The sequence below is a fragment of the Syngnathus scovelli genome, chromosome 11, assembly GCF_024217435.2.
Source record: "Syngnathus scovelli strain Florida chromosome 11, RoL_Ssco_1.2, whole genome shotgun sequence".
Taxonomy (NCBI): domain Eukaryota; kingdom Metazoa; phylum Chordata; class Actinopteri; order Syngnathiformes; family Syngnathidae; genus Syngnathus; species Syngnathus scovelli.
The window spans coordinates 8,891,053-8,912,973 of record NC_090857.1 but is presented as its reverse complement, the minus strand read 5'-3'; the positions used below and the strand labels follow the sequence as shown (position 1 = coordinate 8,912,973).

The 21,921-nt window shown below is 44.1% G+C and overlaps 7 protein-coding genes across 7 annotated transcripts; 3 read left to right on the top strand and 4 right to left on the bottom strand.

Annotated features, from left to right (window-relative positions):
* Positions 1 to 387: 387 nt before the first annotated feature.
* sdhb (succinate dehydrogenase complex, subunit B, iron sulfur (Ip)) lies at positions 388 to 3,271 on the bottom strand. Its single transcript, XM_049733618.1, has 8 exons — positions 3,125 to 3,271; positions 2,445 to 2,578; positions 2,011 to 2,096; positions 1,758 to 1,894; positions 1,282 to 1,398; positions 1,101 to 1,202; positions 862 to 984; positions 388 to 794 (listed from the first exon to the last, which is right to left on the bottom strand). Exons 1-8 carry the CDS (start codon positions 3,194 to 3,196, stop codon positions 714 to 716), a joined length of 852 nt encoding a protein of 283 aa, XP_049589575.1. The 5' UTR covers positions 3,197 to 3,271; the 3' UTR covers positions 388 to 713.
* Positions 3,272 to 3,546: 275 nt separating this feature from the next.
* mrpl20 (mitochondrial ribosomal protein L20) lies at positions 3,547 to 5,135 on the top strand. Its single transcript, XM_049733641.2, has 4 exons — positions 3,547 to 3,761; positions 3,920 to 4,030; positions 4,270 to 4,347; positions 4,578 to 5,135. The coding sequence occupies exons 1-4, from the start codon at positions 3,675 to 3,677 to the stop codon at positions 4,749 to 4,751; spliced, it is 450 nt and encodes a 149-aa protein (XP_049589598.1). The 5' UTR covers positions 3,547 to 3,674; the 3' UTR covers positions 4,752 to 5,135.
* A 366-nt stretch (positions 5,136 to 5,501) lies between these two features.
* atad3 (ATPase family AAA domain containing 3) lies at positions 5,502 to 9,581 on the top strand. Its single transcript, XM_049733579.2, has 16 exons — positions 5,502 to 5,816; positions 6,260 to 6,336; positions 6,433 to 6,534; positions 6,607 to 6,666; positions 6,747 to 6,816; positions 6,884 to 7,049; positions 7,149 to 7,218; positions 7,337 to 7,492; positions 7,581 to 7,637; positions 7,714 to 7,839; positions 7,926 to 8,050; positions 8,143 to 8,194; positions 8,289 to 8,359; positions 8,442 to 8,609; positions 8,810 to 8,918; positions 8,989 to 9,581. Exons 1-16 carry the CDS (start codon positions 5,624 to 5,626, stop codon positions 9,406 to 9,408), a joined length of 2,022 nt encoding a protein of 673 aa, XP_049589536.1. The 5' UTR covers positions 5,502 to 5,623; the 3' UTR covers positions 9,409 to 9,581.
* Positions 9,582 to 10,774: 1,193 nt separating this feature from the next.
* Positions 10,775 to 15,291, bottom strand: ssu72 (SSU72 homolog, RNA polymerase II CTD phosphatase). The gene is made up of 5 exons (XM_049733626.2): positions 15,025 to 15,291; positions 14,061 to 14,204; positions 12,650 to 12,789; positions 12,456 to 12,574; positions 10,775 to 11,465 (listed from the first exon to the last, which is right to left on the bottom strand). The coding sequence occupies exons 1-5, from the start codon at positions 15,102 to 15,104 to the stop codon at positions 11,364 to 11,366; spliced, it is 585 nt and encodes a 194-aa protein (XP_049589583.1). The 5' UTR covers positions 15,105 to 15,291; the 3' UTR covers positions 10,775 to 11,363.
* Positions 15,292 to 15,854: 563 nt separating this feature from the next.
* fndc10 (fibronectin type III domain containing 10) lies at positions 15,855 to 18,167 on the bottom strand. The gene is made up of 2 exons (XM_049733617.2): positions 17,955 to 18,167; positions 15,855 to 17,849 (listed from the first exon to the last, which is right to left on the bottom strand). Exon 2 carries the CDS (start codon positions 17,751 to 17,753, stop codon positions 16,866 to 16,868), a length of 888 nt encoding a protein of 295 aa, XP_049589574.1. The 5' UTR covers positions 17,754 to 17,849; positions 17,955 to 18,167; the 3' UTR covers positions 15,855 to 16,865.
* Positions 18,168 to 18,802: 635 nt separating this feature from the next.
* Positions 18,803 to 20,212, top strand: ora4 (olfactory receptor class A related 4). Its single transcript, XM_068652398.1, has 2 exons — positions 18,803 to 18,889; positions 19,118 to 20,212. The coding sequence occupies exons 1-2, from the start codon at positions 18,803 to 18,805 to the stop codon at positions 20,096 to 20,098; spliced, it is 1,068 nt and encodes a 355-aa protein (XP_068508499.1). The 3' UTR covers positions 20,099 to 20,212.
* LOC125977295 (olfactory receptor class A-like protein 4) lies at positions 20,104 to 21,882 on the bottom strand. Its single transcript, XM_068652400.1, is given in 4 exon segments — positions 20,104 to 20,408; positions 20,571 to 20,846; positions 20,940 to 21,260; positions 21,332 to 21,882. Coding segments are annotated over 4 exon segments (1,101 nt in total). The 5' UTR covers positions 21,623 to 21,882; the 3' UTR covers positions 20,104 to 20,195.
* Positions 21,883 to 21,921: the final 39 nt, after the last annotated feature.

The following is a 21,921-nucleotide window of genomic DNA, read 5'->3' as shown; positions in this document are numbered from 1 at the left end:
ACCTAAGCAGCTCATTGATAGACCATAATCAGTAAATTTGGAAACAGATATGAATTGGGGGAAATTAACTTAAAAATGAAATAAAACATTTTTTTATAGTCATCCCAACTGAATCCTCTGTTAGATTTGCATATTCAGAGTCCCTGGTTGAAAACTTAAATTTTAGTTAAAAACTGTCTGCCAAAATGAGCAGCTGATTATCTGACGCTCACTCTGAACAATGTTATCATTTCTCATGACAATAGTTTGGAATTCGCATTTTTACTGCTGTTCTACATAAATGAGACTGACAATTACGTGTCAATTTTCCCTCTTTGGCGGCAATTTCTTTCAAAACTCACTTCCACTCACTCCCCGCGGAACAAAAGACAACAAGAAAACAGCAGCTGCATGCTATTTCATAAGATTTATTTTCAGGAAAGGGAGTGTTGTATGATCTGGAAAAAAAACATTCACACACTATGTCCCTAGCAGCTGCGAAGTCAAAAAACAAAAGCAGTTATGCCCCACAGACACACTTAGACAAATGTCAAAAACAGCTGCTATGGTACACCAAAGAAATGCCTCTCATTTGATACATGTGCAATTCATAAACTTCATCAAGCAACCTTTGTGCGTGTTTGAGAGATGAGTGTACAAGGTCAACAGAAATCAAGAAGCACGTTTTGGAATCAATGACATAATTTAATGATATACAGAGGACACCTGAGTGTTCAAACAGCAGCTGCTTTCTTCTCTTTATAGGTGGCCATCATCTTCTTGATCTCCGCTATGGCTTTCCCGGGGTTTAGACCCTGTGAGGACAACACAGGAGGCAGTTAAGTGTCATGCTGTCTTTAGCCTGAAGGTTAGCCGCATTACCTTGGGGCATGTCTTGGTGCAGTTCATGATGGTGTGGCAGCGGTACAGAGAGAAGGGATCCTGGAGTTTGGAGAGACGCTCCTCCGTGAAGTCGTCCCGCGAGTCGATCATCCAACGATATGCCTGGAGAATGACAGGTAACGGACACCACATTCACATGCATGAGGCGAAATGTTCTTCCGCGATAATCAAGCTGAGATTGACGGGACAGATTTTGGCGGCAGGACCATAGGACATACCTGCATGAGCACGGCAGGTCCAAGGTATTTGTCCCCATTCCACCAGTAGCTGGGGCAGCTGGTGCTGCAGCAGGCGCAAAGGATGCACTCGTACAGACCGTCCTGTGGGAGACAAAAAGAACATAAGATCCAGCGTCATTGGACTTGTGCTATGTGAAAGCAGAAATGAGGAAGGACTTGCCAGTTTCTGTCTGTCCTCCACAGACTGCGTGTACTGCTGCTTCCCCTCCTGGGACTCGTCCTTCTTCTTCAGGTAGGGCTCAATTGACTTGTATTGAGCGTAGAAGTTGCTCATATCCTATGGAACAAAACACGTTTACTTGAAATATTGCCTTCTATTTAATATTTTTAAATCTATAGATTATGTTCTACTTTATGTGTACCTGAATGTAGTTTTGATGCCAATTTAATTGTTTGCCTTTTTCGTAACACATCAGGCTTTGGAGATGTGATCATTTTTACCATAATTCAGTGGACATTGCGTGACTGCTTCGAGCATGCACACCTTGGCCACTGGGGGCGGTATAACAGAGACAGAGATGTGTTTCACAACTGACTCCATTATTTTAAGAATATATACTTTTCAGTATTGCTATACTTGTCAGCCTGCATGCGTCTCTCCACTAAATATTCATTGCTTGAAGGATTTTAACTTACAGGCACCAGGTCTTTGACCACATACATATGTGGAAGGGGGTAAATCTTGGTTGGTTTGCTGATGTTACTGTCAATCTTGTTGAGGCAGGCCAGCGTGTTTCCACCATTGATGTTCATCGCACACGAACCACAGATGCCTGCATTGCATTAACAAGAAAATTTTTTGTTGTTCTTTTCCCCCAAAAACAATGAGGAATAACAGAGACACAATGTTTATTGTGTGATGGCAAACTTAAATCTTCAAAAGACACACCTTCTCTGCAGGAACGACGGAACGTCAACGTGGGGTCCATTTCATTTTTGATCTTGATTAATGCGTCAAGTACCATTGGGCCACATCTGCAGGAAGGATAAAGAAAGATTTTTAATGTCAAAACGTCTTGCATGTTCGAAAACATTATGGCACAGAACTGTCAGCGAGTTGCCAAGTGGATTTAAAAAGCTGAAGAAAAGGTCACAGCGTTCAGAGCTAAATTCACATGAACACTTCTTCACCTTGACAGTTCATGCTTCAACTTCCAAATAACAACTCTGTGACAAATCAAATAATTGAACCTCTTAGGCCGATTACAACCTGTTCAGCGGGGTGATTTCTGGGTGAGATCAAATTTGGATGTTCCACTGTATGTAGGACAATACTTAATGCTCAGCAGCTGTCGCAGACTCGGATCTGGGTCACCTACGTACGTGTTTAAGTCGATGTCGAAGGTCTGCATGCGAGGTTTGTCTCCTGGAGTGTCTGGGTCCCATCTGTACACCTGGAACTTCTTAATCCGCGGCTGTGCTGCTGGAGCGGCAGCTGTCTGTGCGTAACGCACCGCCTGCCATGACAGTAGGCAATAGTTAATACAAATAAACTTAACTATAAAAAGTAAACGTGGGATACACTAAAGACCAACTCTGAGTGAATCAAGACTAATACTTTACATTAAAATAAATATCCCTCCACACGCCACTAAAAATCAAAGTTATCTGTTGAAACTTGGGTTTAGAACACCCCCCCCCCCCACACACACACACACACACACAAATGACAATGTACTAATTTGGAGTATAGACAGCACATAGGCTAAAAAGTACGACAGGCAAAGAAAACAGTAAATTATCTATATTAATATTTAATATTGTCCAATTATTTGGAGATCAAAAAATTATTATACATTTAAAATTCTGTGTTGCCCCTTACTTTTTCTTCTATAAATAAAGAGAATGATGTTAAGCTAAAAAGAAGTTTAGGGTAGTTAGCTAATGGCTAGTAGCAGGTAGCCTGCGTAATCAGTATTCCACAGTTGAACGGAGTTACACAAATTCAAGGCAATAGTCTCTAATTTGGAAAATAAGACATTTGTTGACAATTATGAACATACCACTAAACCAGCTGAGGAGCGGAACGTCAGCACACCACAGCGGCTCAAGGACGTGAGACTACCTACAGACATTTTGGTGTTTCTATTTTGACCTTAACTTCCTCGATGTCCCAGATTGCACCGCGGCAATGTCACGAGGAAGATGGGAGCGCTTGCGTTGGATGACGGCATCGCCCAGATTGCACAAATAAACGTCTAATGCAATAAAATACATAGACGCAATATAGTGCGGAGTAACAAGAGCAACGACGGGGTGTTTGCACTTTCGGCAATCTGTTGCATTGAATAATAATGAATGCAATGAATTTACCATGCACAAAACTGATTTCCCAACCCAATCCGAATGTATTCATACAACTCATTTAAAAACCAGTTGGCGCCTGACGTGTTTTACGGGGTATCATGGCATCAAAAACAAGCGCACCTCGTCGTGCCATTTGCGTGCAGCTTGTCTCTGTAACACACAGTGTAGCGCGTGGATTTAGCGTAAGGTCATCTCAACACCGTGGCCTCGTTTTGTGTAAGACTTCTCTGACGATCCGATCCAAAAATGGTATTCCTGTCATTGTCCAGATGGATTAGAAGCCGGGGACCCGACAGATATTGGAAAGTTCAAGAACTTCTCAAGCATGCACGGGTAAGACAGTAACGTGTTCGATTTACTGTTTCACGTTTGTTACACGTCCCTGTGATCGTCCTCTTGTTAGTTGTCCCCAGAAATGACGCGCCGAGACTCAAAGATGTCTCTAAAATGGGCGAAATCTTCATATATTCTTGACGTTTTTTTCCCCCTAGCATTTCAGAGGAAGAAAGAACCGTTGTTACAGTCTGGCTGTACGAGCTGTCACGAGGGCGTTTGTTTACGCTACTAAAGGACGCAAGCTGAAAAAACGCAACATTAGAAAGGTGAGATCTTCATATTTCGTTATTGAACTGAGCTTTGGGAACAGCCCACTGGAATCTATGACAAGATTTCTATCAACAAGTTATGCTTATCCATGCTTATAAATGAAGACTTTTTGGGATTCTGTATGTATCTCGTGAGTGAATGTGGTAATGTGTGCAAAAGTGCATATTGCAGGCAGCTCGATTACTTGATGTGGGTTTGTATCAAACAATCATCCGTCCTGTTTTTCCTACTTCAGCTTTGGATCACCCGCATTGCTGCAGCTTCCCGGGAGCACGGAATGAAGTATCCGGTGCTCATGAGCAACCTGACTAAGGTTTATCTTTTTGAATCTTTAAGTTTTTTTTCACTCCATGAAGTAGCACTCACAACTGTTTCATTTTTTTCCTAAATACAACATAAAACCATAAACATACAAAATATATAACTCTTGTCAATGAAAACTGTTGTTTTTTTAAAGTCATAATATAAAGTATGATACAGCTCTTTTATTGGATCTCATTAGATTGTGCAATACTAATGTCATGTCTGATATTATATCTACAGAGCAGCGTTCAACTCAACCGACGTGTTATCAGCGACCTGGCCATCACAGAACCTCGGTCGTTCCTGGCCTTAGCCAAGCTCGCCAGGGCCCGGCAGCAAGAAGGCTTCTTTGTAGCGCTGGGTGACGGCAAAGAACCTCCCGGTGTCTTCTCCCGTGTTGTTGTGCAACAGTAATGGCTGCACTACTGGCCCCAGTTCTGTGGAAATGTTAAGTGGATACATAATGTATTTAATTTAGTTTTTTTAAGTTGTCATTTGCAGCATAAGGGATTTAAAACGTTTTGTTTTGTGAAACTATCAATAATGCAAGTGTATTATTGGTAAATGATGAGATGGTGAATTTTTACAACTCTTATTTAGAAGCCTTCACACTGCAATTGTGTTTAGGAACAATTTAATGTCATACCAAATCATGTGTTTACTTAAGTTCAACAATTACTTTTGATGGTGCAAACCTGAAATGTCTCGTCATCATTTTTCTCCTTGTGTAAATATTTATTTCTCATGATTGTCCTTTGAATGTTCAGTTATTATTAAACATTTTGATATACATTTGAATTTTTGTGCATTTTTAATGGCAGTTTGTATTAGACAGCTTAACACTAGTATTGTTGAATTACTTCACACTACGTGTCGAAAACAAAGTGACATATTAATTAAATGGATATGCAAACAAAGCTGCTACCGAGCACAGCAGAACCAAGGGCATCCACAAAGTCGAATGTTTGACTTTCAGTCAACCGGCCTGATGTTCAGTTATATACTAACGTAACGGTAGTATCAAGTTTGTCCCACTACGATAGCCGTATCCTGTCTGGGTGGGGTCCACCGTATGATCGCCACACACGCAACAACCACTGAACAGAACGAATACTGAATCCTAGCCAATCCTTGTCGTTCTTAGTTCATGACACCGGCCAACTTTACTGCGCATGCGCAGTACTCCATCGTAGCATGCGCGTGGAAGCACTGTGACAGATCTTTTCCAGCCTCCTCCCGTCTCTCACCTCAGAACTGGCTGGTTTTTACCATATTCATCCCCGAAAATGTCGTGGCTGTTCGGCCTGAACAAGGGGCAACCGGAGCCTCCCTCCGGTCTGCCGGTTCAACCTCCACCGCCCCCGCCGCCTGCCGGTGGCTCCAGTGGCGGCGGAGATAAACCCAAGGACAAATGGAGTAACTTCGATCCCACCGGTCTGGAGCGTGCTGCACAGGCGGCCAAGGACCTCGACAAGTCCCGTAAGTCCTCAGAAAGGAGGGCCTTCCTTACACTTCTCATTACACGCCATTATGATAACTTCCAGGTTTCCTTTTGGTTTAGTACTGTGGACTCTTTGATATCGAGGCCCAGCACTCCAGACGACAATTGACATCTTGTGCAATGTGTGCCAATTCAATTCAATGCCTTTTCCACCTGTACTCGCCCACTGACATTCAAACTCACAGGCATGGGTTAAAGTTTCTCATTACACTTAAATTCAATCTGTGTGCCTTCAAAAAAGGCAATATTTGCTTCTGGTTAAGCATTAGTTTTTCTCTTGGTTGTATGATGTTAAACACAAGAGTCTCGAAGGGGTTCACATGCTAGACTGAAGCCATCTAGGCAAGGAAAAATACATTCAGAAGAAAAAGACTGGCATTCTGATGTCCTGTCTTATGCCTTCCCGTGTTGTCACATGTAGGACATGCCAAAGAAGCTCTGGAATTGGCTCGCATGCAGGAGCAGAGCACTCTAATGGAACACCAGAGCAAAATTAAGGTACAGCCCAAAAAAAAAAACAAATTTAGCGATGATCCCCTCACTCTTGGTCCACTTCCAATCACATTCATTTTATTCTCTATTCCACGGTGACAGGAGTATGAAGCAGCTGTGGAGCAACTAAAAGGCGACCAGATAAAAATCCAGGGTGAGGAGAGGAGGAAAACTCTAAATGAGGAGACCAAGCAGCATCAAGCGGTGAGTTTTGTGCCACCTTCGTCCGCCATTTTTTCCCCCTCTACGAAAGTAATTTTTCCCGTCTTAAATCAGAGGGCCCAGTACCAGGACAAGCTGGCCAGGCAGCGCTATGAGGACCAGCTAAGACAACAGGTGAGCTGTCCCCATTTACCGTAACATTCCTGCAACATAAAGAGTTTGACTATCAGTTTGTGTTTTTTTTCCCCACTCAGCAAATGTTGAATGAGGACAACCTTCGCAAGCAGGAGGAGTCGGTTCAGAAACAGGAAGCGATGAGGAAAGGTGCGTGACTTTCTCCCCGGGATCCGGCAATTGGAGCTTGATGCATTTTGATTTTCTCCCGCAATAGCGACCATTGAGCACGAGATGGAGCTGAGGCACAAGAACGAGATGCTGCGCATCGAGGCCGAGTCCAAAGCGCGCGGTCGTGTAGAGCGAGAGAACGCCGATATCATACGCGAGCAAATCCGCCTGAAGGCCGCCGAGCACCGACAGACTGTTCTCGAGTCCATTAAGTAAGATGTGCTAACTCGGGCTACAACATACTGTTGCTGCACCTTCACAAAGGAGGAAAGTTGAATTTTAACCATTTAATAATTCTAATACGTTTTTAGGACAGCAGGCGCAGTATTTGGAGAAGGATTCCGAGCCTTTGTGTCCGACTGGGACAAAGTCACGGCCACGGTGAGTCATCTACATCCAAGCCTCAAATGTCCAATGTTGGACAATTTGATCAAAATTGTTAGAAAGTATTCCAAACAGACTAACTGGCAGTTTAACATTTTTTCCGTGCGGCAACCAGGTGGCCGGACTCACCCTCTTAGCAGTGGGTGTGTATTCTGCCCGCAACGCCACTGGAGTGGCGGGTCGTTATATCGAAGCGAGACTGGGGAAGCCGTCTTTGGTGCGAGAGACATCCCGCTTCACTGTGGGGGAGGCCATCAAGCATCCGGTTAAGGTAGGACCTATTTACTTCGCACCTAAATCCGGTCTGTGATTCATCTCAACATCGTTTTCATCTTTGTTAATCTTGCGCTGCTTCTTAGACGATCAAAAGGCTGAAGAGCAAACCTCAGGATGCCTTGGAAGGAGTTGTGCTCAATGTAAGAATGCAAGCAGCCGCAACAAACGCGTGTCAAGCAAGTAGTTTTTGTCGTAACTCTTTGTTTGACCTTCAAGCCTACCCTGGAAGAGCGCGTCCGTGATATTGCCATAGCAACAAGAAACACAAGGCAGAACAACGGCCTCTACAGGAACATCCTCATGTACGGGCCCCCGGGCACCGGCAAGACGCTCTTTGCTAAGGTACGTGCTGGATGATGACACCTTTTCTAACTGGATGACATGAGAAGGAGCGTTGGCCGTAAAAAGCGTTTGCCTGTTTTGAGCAGAAGCTAGCTGTGCATTCTGGGATGGACTACGCAATCATGACCGGCGGGGATGTGGCACCGATGGGCCGCGATGGGGTGACCGCCATGCATAAAGTCTTTGACTGGGCCAATACAAACAGACGAGGGTAAGATGGCTCACACACAGGAATAAAACGTACAAATGTGTTCATTTCATTTTATTCCGATAATAATTCTAATTTGGTTTGTTCTCTCACAGTCTGCTGTTGTTTGTTGATGAAGCTGACGCATTCCTTCGCAAGAGATCTACTGTAAGTTTGAGTTGTTCACAATCTAAGAGCTTTTTGTAACTTAATGTGTTTAAAACAGTAAAATCAGCGAACTTCTTCTTCCTGACGTTTGCAGGAGAAGATCAGTGAAGATCTACGAGCCACTTTGAACGCGTTCTTGTATCGCACTGGAGAGCAGAGCAACAGGTTAAATCCATTTAGTATTTGAAAAGTATCACCCTTGTCACATCTCTAATTATGCACTTTTGATGTTTTGTTTCCCGTCCAGATTCATGTTGGTGTTGGCCAGTAACCAACCCGAGCAGTTTGACTGGGCCATCAACGACCGGATAGACGAAATAGTCAATTTTGCTCTTCCAGGGCTTGAGGAGAGGGAGAGGCTGGTTCGCCTGTACTTTGACAGATATGTGCTGGAACCCGCCACCGGAGGGAGGCAGTGAGTACAAAATATTTGCTTGGACAACAGATAGTGCCTGAGGAAATCATTCACGTGGACAGATCAGCCATTTGCTAACAAAACACTCCATTTTGATTCATATTGAACCACCCCCAAGAATCCACAAACATCACATATCCAGGAAAGCCTTCATTTGCCGTCAAAACTCACCTGCTTATAAATTGTGTGTTTTCTTGCAGGAGGATGAAGCTGGCGCAGTTTGACTATGGTAAAAAATGCTCCGAGATAGCTAAGCGGGCAGAGGGCATGTCCGGTAGAGAGATTTCCAAGTTGGGAGTGGCCTGGCAGGTGTGTCCTCGAAAGTTCTAAAACGATCCCTTGTGTTTCCAGTTGTAACGCAAACAACTTGTCCTCACAGGCAGCGGCGTATTCCTCTGAGGACGGCGTACTGACAGAGGCTATGATCGACGCCCGCGTGGACGACGCCATCAAGCAGCACCAGCAGAAGATGGACTGGCTGCGTGTGGAAGAAGAGGCTCAGACAAAGACCCTCACGCCTCCACCAGCAGGGGGCGCCGCTAGTAGCTCCATAGGTAAAATAGGCTTCAATCTGCCGCCTGGTGAGACACCTCGGGCTCAGGAGGTAATCGCCCCACTCCTTGTCCATGAGATGAAGCAACAAGAGGACAGTCTACCTCAAGAGAGGACAGCAGAGTCTCAAAGTTCTCCTTCAGCCAGTCCAGACTGTGAAGAAGCCAGCAAAGCAAGTTTCGAGCAGAATGCTGAAAACAAAGTGGACAAGGCTGACTCTCCTCCAAAAGATGGAACTCCAGTTTGAGTCAGATTATTTCCACGAATTAAAAAACTGCAGAATCATGTCCCGCAAATGCGTTTGTCTCTATGTCTACACACTTGTTGGACCTCACTGTCTAACCTGTGGAGGAGTACTTGTCTGTAACAACATAATGGAGTCAAGTCTGATTAAACTATGTTTTTACAATCACTAACCAATCCATCTGCTTTGCGTGTACATTGTCATTGCTAGAATAATAAAGATACTTATTTGCCCTTCATGAATGTTGACATACGTGCTCATCAGTAATTCCAACAATGCTGTGACATCATGTACAGCAGTGGTCCTCAATCACTGGGCCGCGGACCGGTACCGGTCCGTGGGTCATTTGGTATCAGGCCGCACAGAAAAAAATACATATATATCATCGACGCTCAAATAATTCAGGTCAAGACGCTCGTCTTGATCACATGACATGTTTCCCCAGTCGAGCCCGCAAAGTTAGCAAAAATGAGTAAGAATTCATTTTGAAAAATATAATAAATTTGGAGATTTTCTCCCAATTACATCCGTCGGTGCACCTGTGCTTCTTGACACAGGTGAATTCAGGTCAAGACGCTCGTCCCGGTCCCGTCCCGAAGCTAGCAAAAATGAGCAAGAAAAAGAGATGTTTTTGAGGAAAAGGCCCGATGTGGAAACAGAAGAAGAGGCTACAACTTCGAAAGAAAAAGAAAAGTGGATTAAAATCAAGGCAGAATACCCCGAGATCGCCACAAAAGCACTGAAAATCCTGTTTCCCTTTCCAAGCGGATTTTCTGCGGTTACAGCGACCAAAACAAAGCTACGGAGCAGATACTTAATGGTGAGTTTTATTTTAATGCGCTTTTTATTTGTTTTTATACCAGTCGTAATATTTTATTTCATCGTATCTATATAGTATATATTATAAATTTATTATTTCTATGAAGGTTGGTCCGTGAAAATATTTGAACCGGTCCGTGGCGCAAAAATGGTTGGGGACCGCTGATGTACATGACTTGATTCATGGTATAGCACATTTAAATTAAAAAACACAAATGCACCTCAACTAATGTTGACGAAATGAAATAGATATGTAAAAAAAATAAAACCCAAACAGACAATATGTGATTTTACCAGAAATAGGACAAGGACTGAATGTAGAAAATACGTTAAATGTATAATACATTTAAAAATATATTTTATTAAAGAGGCTACATGATTATTAATGCTGAGATTTTGGTTTCAATTAAAATATATTTTAAATTGCTATATAATATACAAAGATTTCTTGGCATAATAGCATGAAAGTTCCAGATGAGCACATTAACTGACCTCCATGTAAGGTAAAAGTGTTTGCAAGTCCTATAAGAAGAAAAAAATGAGCCACAAATGGTTCTTAGATTCATTTAGTATATTTCTATGTACAAATCAGGCACTCTGAGCTGACAATGCATCATTTTTACACATACAAAGAAAAAAAAAATGCCCTGAAGGACATCCACATTTGAGTATCAAGTCAACAGCATACATCGTCTCAGAGAGGTCGAGCTTAACTTATTCAACGAGCTCAACCTATAACTTAACTAAAACAACAAAACAAAAGCATTCTCTTCAGTTCATTCTTCCTCCTGGCTCAATAAAACACAGCTAGAGTTCCAGGTGTCAAATAATATTAAAATTGAACAAATTACTCAATAGATCACATGGAGGGGAAAAAACACAGACAAATTATGTTTCTTTAACGGGAACTGAGCAAAACAGTGGGACTGGGGCGTCATGGCACTCCCTGAGGAGGCGTGGCTGACCTTGATCAGGAGGAATGAAAAGGCAAGAGCAGCAGCTCCTCATGGAGGCCGACGTGTTTGTGCAGATTTTTCGTTGGGGTTCTGCACGTGTGTGCGTTTCTACGAGCCTGTCATGTAACTGTCACGTTATTTGCTGTTGGTTTGCGGGGGTCCCGCGTGCGCTTATTGCGGCCGTCAGTAGAAGCAGACGGTGTGAAGGAAAGCCCTGCTGCTCTTGTCCTCAAACTCTTGCAGGAGTTCGTCAATTTCGTTCTCCATGTCGTCTGTGTGTTGGATCTGTGCAAGAGAAGAAAAACATGGCTTAATGGTGTGGAAAAATATGGATTGAAATCAAGGAATGACCTATATTAAGTTTTGGTGCCATGATTGTGGAAATCTTCTAGAAAGAGCTCCAAAATACGGAATGGAAACTGGAGGCGAGGTTAAAAACCAGCCAAATAGATGACTTGTTCCGATACCGGCTTCGGCCTTCCTGTGTGGAGCTTGCACGGGTTTCCTTCCACATTGCAAAAACTCAAGTACATCTTGAGGTTCATTGAAGGCTTACATGCATCCTCACTAGGATAAGCGCTATAGAAATTGAATGGATGGTGTTGAAAAGGGAGGGAGGTTGGTTCTTCTATGGTAGAACCCTTTTTGGGTATAAATATGCAAGAAATGAAAATCAGTCAACTAGGAGCCCGAGTGTGCCTTTTTTTTTTTTTAAATTCGCCATGCAAAATAGGTCCATTAGCCACCCATTGAGAATCACTGCACTCGGTTCCGAGACCCCCAAGTGGACATTTCACCCGCCATTCATCACCCCTGAGGAAATTACAAGATGCTTCAGCAACATCCTACAAGCTAGACATTAATTCTACCAAATCTAATCTAGCCACACTCGCTGGACTCTTCATTAGATACAATGAGACCCAATACAAGCTGTGTACTAAAAACTCTGCTCAGTTGTGCTTGAGATTGACAAAGGTTTATTACACAACCATAAGGTTATTCTCACTCACCTAAAACGGTGCATTTAGATTGTAATGCTCATTTTGTGTTCATGACAACGCCACAGGTAAACAATCTCAACATTAACATGAGTGACTCTTGTTCTGAACAAAAGTGAGCATTATGAGCTTTTTAAAAAAAGGAGGATTCCTATATTTGATAGGAATGGGCTTCAAGTGTAAAGAGTAACAAAGTGGTCCAGTGCTGAACTGGTCAGTGCAAGTCATTCCAAACCAGTGTTCTTCAGAGTGACGCCTCCGCCTAGCAGACACTCACACATTGACACAGCTCGCAGATGAGGAAGGCGCCCAGCGTGGCTTCCTCGTGGTTGTCCTGAATGTCCACATTGATGACGTGCACGGGCTGCATGGTCTCCTGCTCCCTTGAGTTCAGATCTGGCAAATGAACCACTAAATGTGAGTGGGGCACTTAAAAAAAAAAAACATGCACACAAAGAAAGCCTAGCTCACCCTCCAGCACTTGGTCGTAGACACGCTCCTCGCAGGTGATGACCAAGTCAAACTTCTCCTTGCAATTCTGGAAACGCTCCGGCTTGGCCTTGATTCGCTTGTTTCGGTCCAGCATGTGGAGGATTCCGTTCTGTGTGTATCTGAGCAGGGGGTTGGGTCAAGGAACATAGCAAGCCTGCAACGGACACTGCGTATAGCATTTGAAGTTTGACCTCAAGTCATGTCAGTGAGTCATGTGTCGTCAGTCTGTTTGACGTGAGCAACAGCACCCTCTAGTGGTAAACACGAGCAGACGCAGCCAGGGGAGACGATTGCGTAATCCTCATGAAAGGACAATGTGATGTCACTGTTTAAGACCAATCAATGACGTCAACTTTTACTGTAAGCTATTCTAATTATGAACTTTTACTACTGGGAGCACCAACACGCCATCCTGCACCTAACAATGCAGTTGTAAACTGACCATACATTAGTGACAATTCAATTAGGTGAAATTTCAGGATGAATCTCAAGTTTTGAACACATATGTAAAACTGTTACAACTGTGTTCTATAAATAGCAGCTGAAGAGCAAAAACCACAACAGGTTTTTATTCCAGGAATGGTGCAATTATAATTGCAGTCCATTTCGTCATGCTGCTCATATTTTGCCATCATGAACCCAAGACGACAGCTAACAATGGTTGAACAGTACCTCGCCGCTGCGAGACTTCAAGCAGGAAGTGGCCACTGAGTTTAAAGTGTCCTCAGCAAGCTCCAACAGAAATACAGGGAGATTGGAAGAGCCACAGAAAGGCATTGTAGTAGACATCCTTCGGGGACAAAAAAAAAAGTGTGAATTTTGCCATTCAGCTCCTTCATCAAAAAGTTAGAAACAGTTGTGAATTCTCAAGTGTAAAGTCCCCTGTAGAGGTGAATGTGCATCCTGAAATTTCATCGGTCCAATACTTGTGAGCAGCGAAAAATTTGGTGCAGTCTGCACAATAAGCAGACACTTCATCAGGTACGCAGTCTAATGACATCCAGTGACGAGCTGACTAGGCCCCTGAAACTCTGTGGAGCAGGAGTCCGCAAAGTTGTGTCCTGTAAGCATGATCAATAGATTTTTTTATAAAGTGTGTGTCTGCGTGGGGGCACCTTCCTATTATGTGGAATCAACTTTTAAAAGCCGGAATATATTGCCTGCATTCATTCATCTCCACCTATTCTTTTTTTTTCAACCAAGCTGCCATTTACTTCAACACAACAAGCAAAGTGCATTGTTACACATCTAAAAACTGTTTCCTGACATGCCATTTACCCATCGATTCAGGTGCGTCCACCTTCCTGATATCCGTCAAACGTAATGAGTCATATGAAATACTTAGCCCGTGATGTGTTTGATGGTGTGTGCATGTGTAAGACGGGGATACAGTTCCTTGTCCTTGCGGACCAAGTCGTTGTACATCTGTTCATATGTTGTTTTGAAGTCGTACACATTAGGCTTGTCTGGGGCAGGACCGGGCAGCTTCACGTGAGTACCAGTCCCAAATGAGCGCACGTCAAATCCACGTTTACTGCAGAGAACAGAGATAAGAGAGGGGAGGGGAACAAGTCAATCAAATGACAATGCAAATACTCACTGAAATTCAATAAGTAGACAAGCAACCACTGCCAGAGCCACACACCCTTTTTCCAATTAATGCAATCTCTTTCCAAACGCAATACCTGTTATAATAAACGTTTAGTGAACCTGAATGGACCTTAAGCGGACTAACAAATGTTCAATCCGCTTGTCTAATCTATTTGAACATTTATTTTGCAGTGCACTAGTAGGCTTGAGGTTGAATTAGGTATTCACGAGCTTACTGGTGCACTGATTTTTTTAACCAGAGAGGAAAAAGATCATAGATACATGGACCTTAAAAATGAGCTATTGCAAAATGCACCAATGACGTCCCACAGGTCATCCACGTCAATGCAATAACGCTCGTGACCAAAAGGGGAGGCACTGAGCAGTTACGTCATCAAATACTGCGCAGCTGCAGTTTCTTTCTTCCGGAATTCTTCCACCTAGAGGGCGCTCTGTGAGTGAGCATGAACGGTTAAAAAAAGAAAGAAAAAAAAAACTCCAACAACGCGTCCGGGTATTTAGAAATCCCGGACTCGGTTGGAATTAAAGACTGTGTTCAACTAACAAATAAGCCTGGAAACAAGGTTTAAATGAAGAGCTCGACATCCGGCGTGACTCTGCACTCTCGAGTCCATTGTTGGGTCTGCAGAGGCCCGGCAAGTCGTGACAGCTGATAACCGCTTCACAAACACGACGCGATAAGGCACAATTCGTTCACGTCGTCGTCGCGTCGTTGTCGTCTTCCCCTGGTGGCCAATGTTTACCTGAGGATATTGTGCGCTTCCATACTGCGGTTCTGGTTGCTCGAGCACACAACCGCTACTCTCAGCGGGTGGCTCGGCATCGCGACTCCCCGGCTGAAGCTAACCTACTAAAACGATCAGAAACCAGTTAGTATCGTTTGTTTGCGCCCCTTTTAGAAAGAAAATCAAAACAACCCCCTTCAAATAACCTAAATCGTAAAGCGCTATGAATACTGTTCGAGGGACTGCTCCCCTTTGAAAGCAGGAAGTTAAAATGGCGGAAACTCTGCGCTCGGAAAATTATTTATCTCCGCTGCGTCATCAGAGGGCGTGGCCTGGTTCAAACATTTTTGTGACGTCAGTGTAAATCTTTTGTCTGCTCTGATTTTTGACGTTTAAAAAATATGTATGCCCCGTGCATATTACAACGTTACATTTTTCTATTTTGCGTATAATTTTGTTTTAATAATCTTTTTTATCTTTCCTTTGTATTTCTGTTTTTATATTGATTATCAAATGGACTATTATTTTATTGCGTTTTTGTTGAGCACTACAAATGGTCCTTATATTTCTTAAGTCTGTTTGTTATGCTCCAACAAAGTTGAAAAAATATGTTAAATAAATGTTCGTCATAAAACTGTATCAAACCTAATACATGTTACCAAGAAAGAATATCAATTTTTCTAAATGGCAATTTTTAACATTTTTCATGATATTTCAAGTAAACACAAGATACGCAGAAATTAACCCAATCAGACCAATTTCATAATTATCAAACGTCATTAATGAGTTAATGAAGTCGACAACATGGCCACCTTCTCATGCAAAGTCAATAAAGAAAAGCTGTAAAATAATGTAAATAATCTCATGATACTTTATTGACTGACAGCAGGACACAAACGTTTGTGGATAATGTTGTTTGGTATAGTATTTAGTGATTGTATTGCTCTTTACCAAATGATATACAAATGTATATCAGACAAAACAAGTCTGATGGACGCATGTAATTCACACCAGTATTTTTTTGTTACAAAGACACAAGGTAGTGGGACACTTGTGTGAGTGAGCATCAGCTAATGGGATACACTCTAAGCATTTCATTACTTACTCTATTCGTGTATATTGCAGCTAATATACAAATTCACTATTCATCACTGACAAACCAATGAAAGCAACACATCTTAGTGGATCACCGTCTACTCTGTGTAAAGTGTCGTTAAACCTCCAAAGTTGAATATCATTAGGTCGTACAATAGGGAATTTATCTTAAATTCTCAGGATGAAATGACTCTAAATTAATTCACAAGACTTCAAGATCAATTCCTCAAGTACATTTTGTGTTTTCTTTGGCTCTTTTTGTCACAACAAAGTGTATCAGTGATGGCAAATACATGAAATATGGTATATATGGGAATATGGTATCATTTATTTGTTGAAGCTGCTCAGTACAATAATAATAATAAAAGATGTGTATGGCACATGTATGTCAATGCCCAAATATCACCTAAAGCAGTATTTAATTTTTTTATGACATTATTGTTTGGCAACAAAGCCATCAAAATCGTTTCAGCACATAGAACTCAAGCAACGAGGACAAGCCTTTGGAGTTTTCTTTTCCTACTACTATAAGACTACCCCAAAACCCCAAAATTGATAAGAGTTTGGAAACGACACATTAGAACTCAACAGGAATGTATTTGACTCTGTGCAAGATTGGGAAAGTTGCTTTAGCTCTTGTTTGCAGAGGTTGAAAGTTTTATCTGTTTCAGAGACTCTATTGTGCTTCACACACAAACACACTGGACAATGAAGTGAAGGTCATCAGGTGGGGTCATGTTGGACCTTAGTGTTCGGGTCGAGCCTCAGTGACGTGAGTGAGTGCGGTAGGAGTATGTGTGCTGTGTTGCTGGGCTCATGATGTTTTCCGTGATGTACGCCACCAGCAAGCAGATGATGACTAACATCACGCAAATGGCCCCCCCGACTGTCGTCATGGCGATCACGATATCCTGCATCCCGGACGGCGGCAGTATAAATTCCACGCAGTCCTTGTGGTCCGATCTCTGGGCGGCGGAGCGCAGGCAGATGCGGTAAGGGATGTTCTCGTGCAGCTCGCTCAACAGGAAATCCCTGCACCCAGAGCCGAGATGGACCCCGGCACACTCGAACTGAGTGTAGCTGCCGTTCCACCAGCAGCTCAACTCGTAGCCCCCCCGTCTGTGGCGCCGGCCACTAAAAACACTATTTGGTTGTTCGCTACTCGACGAGTTTGTCCAAGCAGGTGACCTCTGAACCCCTTTGACCTCCCCCCGTTGGCTCCACTGAAGTAGCACGCTGCCGTTGATGAGAATATTGGCAACCAGGCTTCCTGTAGACACTGCTGACCTGCAGTCTCCCTTGTGGCATTTGTAGCCCGCCAACATGTGTCGAAAACAGAGCGGCCCCCCGACGCCCCCCTCTAAGACTTGGTAGGCACATAGTGGTGATGACGCCCAGCTCAGCGGGCTCCACTTGACTGAGTCCACAGCGGAAGCATTGAGGCTTGAAGCTTTCTGCCACGGCCCGCTTTCCTGACTGCTGTTGCCATGGTTTTTGAGCCACCTGCGCTGCATCCCAGAATCCTCCCTGCCTGTCACCTCTGATGGGGATGCAGATGATGAAGCTGAATCGTTGCCGTGAGTCCTGTGCTGTGCTGTGCAGATCAGCAGTGCCGCTAAAGCGAGCACCGACGGCCGCTGTTGGCTGCTCATCTCCTCTGCTCACACTTGCTGCTGACGGCCATAAATCGGATCAGCTCTGCTTCAACATCCGCGTGGAGGAGGGATCAGCGTCCACGAGCGAGGACACTTTAGATGAAGCATCAGCGACAGAAATCACACAACCAGAGAGAGGAGTAAAGAAAAAAAACATTTGCGTCACCGATCGACTCGCTATTTAAGATCGTCACTTACTTCCTGGGTTGCGGCGCCAGTGGGTCTGCCGGACGTCTTCCCCTTTTCGCTCCCGCTCTGATGTCCGCTGTTGGCGTGTGCACGCGAGGGGCGCGCGCCGCACAGTGCACGTGTGCAAAAAATAAATAAAAAATGTGGCCCATCAACACTTCTACGAGTGAGTCACAATCCCACGCAAAGACAAAAAATAAAAAGCAAACCAGTCCCCAGCACACATGGGCGTAGGAAAGGTGCGAAGCAGCCCGAATCTTATTTCCGAGTCCAGATGCCCCTCGACTCACTCACACATACACAAGGAATTTATTTATTATAAAAAAGATTCATGCACTAACAATGTGTATGTGTAATGAAAAACCGAAGCAGAAAATATTCTATTTGATCCTTGGAGAGATACAAGCAAAGAAATTAGCCCCTAGGGGATAGTGATGAACTGCTGACTGATAAAAAGGAAAATGCTGATCGGCGCCTCCTTACCCCGAGGGGTCATAAGTGAATTCAGTCTCAGGTAGACTGCACATGAAACTTTATAACATAACTAATGGAGATTATTAGAGGTCACAAAAAGATTGCGAAGGTCTCCTCAGTAAGTGACATTGCTGCATTTTATTTTGACTTGCTAATTTTTTTAATCTGAGAGGATCTTTAAGTGGCTTGCTTGGTGATGTAGAAAAACGTGATGGAAACTGTCTGCACATCAAACTAAATGAACCTTGAGCATTGTCAGCGAGCGTGAAGCTTTGTGTGCGTATATAAAAGCTTAAGAGGAGCATCGGCTTCTTTCACAGATGACATGAAACCTCCACGTTCCACTCTGAGTGCGACAACAACGTGACCGTGCACGCCAGGCCATGTCGGCCGCGCTCACTGTAGAAGCTATTCTGTTTGGGATGCTCGTCTTTTGCGGCATCCTGGGGAACTTCTTGGTCATCTTTGTGGTGAGGCAACAAACGCTTGTCTTGTTGTGTGGTTTACGTTACTAACTAACATTTTGTTAAGACGCATCTTTTTTCAATGGGACGTCATTTTAGGTATTCAGCAAACATGCTAGCAGCGTTTGAGAGCGGATTTATTTATAAATATTTTTTTTTAATCTCTATTATTTGAGCACAGAGTGTGAGCACTTTTGCAACCTCTGGTTAATCCTCCACTTGTTTTCCTCGCAGGTAGTCCAGGCCGCTACTGAGACTCCATCTCGGAGGCTTCCACCCTCAGACACAATACTGGTGCATCTGTCGCTGGCCAACCTCCTCACCTCACTTTTCCGCACCGTGCCCATTTTTGTCTCAGACTTGGGCTTGGATGTGAGTCTCTCTCCAGGTTGGTGTCGAGTCTTCATGCTGCTGTGGGTATGGTGGCGAGCTGTGGGCTGCTGGGTGACTTTGGCGCTCAGCATTTTTCACTGCGCCACCCTAAAGAGACAGCGCGTGACCTTCGGACCTTTGGCCCTTCAGCGGGAGAGACAGCGCGTTTGGATAATCCTCGGAGTAGTTTGGGTAGCCAACCTGGCTTTTTCTACCCCTGCGCTGGTCTACAGCACTCACGTTCACAGCAATGCCACCGTGGAGCTGATGGTGATCAGCTGTACCACCAGGCCACTGCTGGGCTGCATATGGGAGTTCCCTTCCAACCAACAGGGGGCGGCATTTGCCTCTATTTCACTGGCTTTCAATGAAGTGTTGCCACTCGTGCTGATGGTGAGCACCAACTTGGCTACGCTTCACTCTCTGGCCAAGCACATCAGGGCCGTGACTGCGGGGGGAGAACACGGGGAGTTGGACAAACATGTGTCAGGCGAGCGCAAGGCGGCTCACGTCATCATGTTGATGGTGACGCTCTTCGTGGTGTGCTGGGTGCTGCAGGTTGCCGCGGTGACCTACTACAACCACAACAGAGGCCATCACGCTGAAGGCCTGCTGACTGTGGCTCATTTCTCTGCCTCGCTCTTTGTGGGCTTCTGTCCAATGGTGGTGGCCCTGGGGCACGGCAAGTTGAGGAGGAGAATTGTGGGCATGATACCGGGCTGCATGAAAGCTTTCAAACGGCACCGTGCACAAAACGAAGGCGGGGCTAAAGGAACAAGGGAAAAACAAATCATCTTTGTTGTTCAAAAAGAAAAGAAAAGCATTCATGGCAGAAAGTGTTAGAGGAAGAAAATTGAATGTTTAAAGTATTTTGCACACGTCTGATAAGGTGAAATGTTCAGTGAACGGCAATGATGTTTTTGTGCTTGCCAGCAGCCTTTCAGTGGGAGACCAAAGATTTAATAAAAGAGCGAAGTCGGCGGTGGCCCACTGCCAGAACCATGGGGGACAAGGCGATGAAGATGATGTTGGCGAAACGAGCGATGACCAGCAAAAAATCTGCCGAGGAGCCCCGATTGTAATTGAAGTAGTTGACGGAGATTATGCTGGTGCCCCATGACACGATGAAAAGCATGATGAGGGCAAGAATCACCTGGAGAAGAAAAAGTAAGGATTTAGTCCAGTAGTTGTTCAGCCAAAATGCTTAAGTTAAGTCACATGGAAACTCATGAAAAAAAAATATATATATATTAAAAGTATTTTTTAACACCGTCATACCCGTTTTGCAACGACTACTAACAAAAACACTTCCCACCTTGGCTGCTCGTCTCTCAGCTGGCACCCTTTTGGTGACAGGCACACCTTTCAATGAAGGCTTGCCGTGTGTGTAGAGTGTGTACAGCGAGCAAACGTTGGTAAAGACCATCAGGACGATAGGAATGGTCTCGTGGATCACCATGGAGGTAGTGGCGTATGACAAGCCACTGAAGGAATAAGGGAAGTTCCACACGCAGCCCAGCAAGGGTCGTGTTGTGCTGCTCACCAGCATTAGTGTCTGGCCAAAAGGCAAACGACGGTGAATATAAAAAGTCTACACACCCTTGTTCAAATGAAAATCTCAACTTTTCTCAGAGGGTGAAATGTTGATTCTAACTCACATTAAAATATCAAAATATCACATTACAATATTTTCAATAAATACATTTGAAATTATTTTAATCTTTTAAAATTAAACGCTCACCTCTGTGGTGTTCACATTTCCATTAGTAGAGAAGATATATGCAGGAATGGAGTATAAAAAGTTGAGGAACCAGATGATAGCCAGATTGAAAAGGAGCATATTAGGAGCCCTCCAGGATGTACGAAGGGTTGCGATATTGGGAGCCACCCGTCTTAAAGTCTGAAGGTGGAAGGCACTGAGGAAGAGCGTTGACCACACGTTGACCGAGCGCATCCACACCCACACACCCATGAGAAACTGACACCACTGCTTCGATGAATACAGCTGTGCCAAACGTGCACAATGAGGTTAGAAGATAAAATCTCGACCATGGAACTCAATAAACATCCACCTACCTCCATTCCAATATCTGAGATGATCAGCAATGTGTTCCTCAAGATTGACACCAACAAATTGGACAAGGCCATGTTGATGATGATGATGTCCGAGTTCTGTCCATGGCTGCGATCCACAAACACACTCCTACCGATCACCCCGATCACCATGGCGTTACCCAGGATGCCCAGCAGCACCAGTACAATATACAAGGCAATCTGGATCGGGGACACCGAGACGCGAAGTCCCATTCCCACCAGCTGCATGTCCTCGTCCATATGGGCGTCCATTGTAAGCGGCTTTCTCCTCATCTGTCCTGCTAAAAAATAGTCTCACGCACCAAAGGATGCTGCAGCTTCATTCCTGCTGATTATCATGAAAATGTGATTTCATCCAAAGTGTCTTTCCCATTCAGGGTCAGAGGCTGTTTGAGTCATTCCTTGTTAGGCTGTCACAGGAAAAAGGATGTTGCCCTTCAGGGACCTCGAGGTACATGTTAATGAACCACAAGTGATTAATCAGCTCACACAGAATGAAATGCTTCATTTGCACTGTATCGTCCTCAGGGAGTGTTGATATTATGACCCAACTCAGAAAATCGAATTAACTG

Coding starts and splice junctions, on each gene's coding strand:
- sdhb (XM_049733618.1), bottom strand. CDS start 3,196: ATGTCTGTAGGTAGTCTCACGTCCTTGAGCCGCTGTGGTGTGCTGACG. Junction 2,097..2,444: donor TTCGACATCGACTTAAACAC/GTACGTAGGTGA, acceptor TCCTTCCTGCAG/ATGTGGCCCAATGGTACTTG. Junction 1,399..1,757: donor TGGTCAAAGACCTGGTGCCT/GTAAGTTAAAAT, acceptor TTTGTTCCATAG/GATATGAGCAACTTCTACGC.
- mrpl20 (XM_049733641.2), top strand. CDS start 3,675: ATGGTATTCCTGTCATTGTCCAGATGGATTAGAAGCCGGGGACCCGAC. Junction 3,762..3,919: donor AACTTCTCAAGCATGCACGG/GTAAGACAGTAA, acceptor TTTTCCCCCTAG/CATTTCAGAGGAAGAAAGAA. Junction 4,348..4,577: donor TCATGAGCAACCTGACTAAG/GTTTATCTTTTT, acceptor TTATATCTACAG/AGCAGCGTTCAACTCAACCG.
- atad3 (XM_049733579.2), top strand. CDS start 5,624: ATGTCGTGGCTGTTCGGCCTGAACAAGGGGCAACCGGAGCCTCCCTCC. Junction 5,817..6,259: donor CAAGGACCTCGACAAGTCCC/GTAAGTCCTCAG, acceptor TGTCACATGTAG/GACATGCCAAAGAAGCTCTG. Junction 7,219..7,336: donor GGGACAAAGTCACGGCCACG/GTGAGTCATCTA, acceptor TGCGGCAACCAG/GTGGCCGGACTCACCCTCTT.
- ssu72 (XM_049733626.2), bottom strand. CDS start 15,104: ATGCCGAGCCACCCGCTGAGAGTAGCGGTTGTGTGCTCGAGCAACCAG. Junction 14,205..15,024: donor GAAGCGCACAATATCCTCAG/GTAAACATTGGC, acceptor TGTTCTCTGCAG/TAAACGTGGATTTGACGTGC. Junction 11,466..12,455: donor TCTGCGAGCTGTGTCAATGT/GTGAGTGTCTGC, acceptor TCTCTTGCACAG/ATCCAACACACAGACGACAT.
- fndc10 (XM_049733617.2), bottom strand. CDS start 17,753: ATGAGCAGCCAACAGCGGCCGTCGGTGCTCGCTTTAGCGGCACTGCTG.
- ora4 (XM_068652398.1), top strand. CDS start 18,803: ATGTCGGCCGCGCTCACTGTAGAAGCTATTCTGTTTGGGATGCTCGTC. Junction 18,890..19,117: donor ACTTCTTGGTCATCTTTGTG/GTGAGGCAACAA, acceptor TTTTCCTCGCAG/GTAGTCCAGGCCGCTACTGA.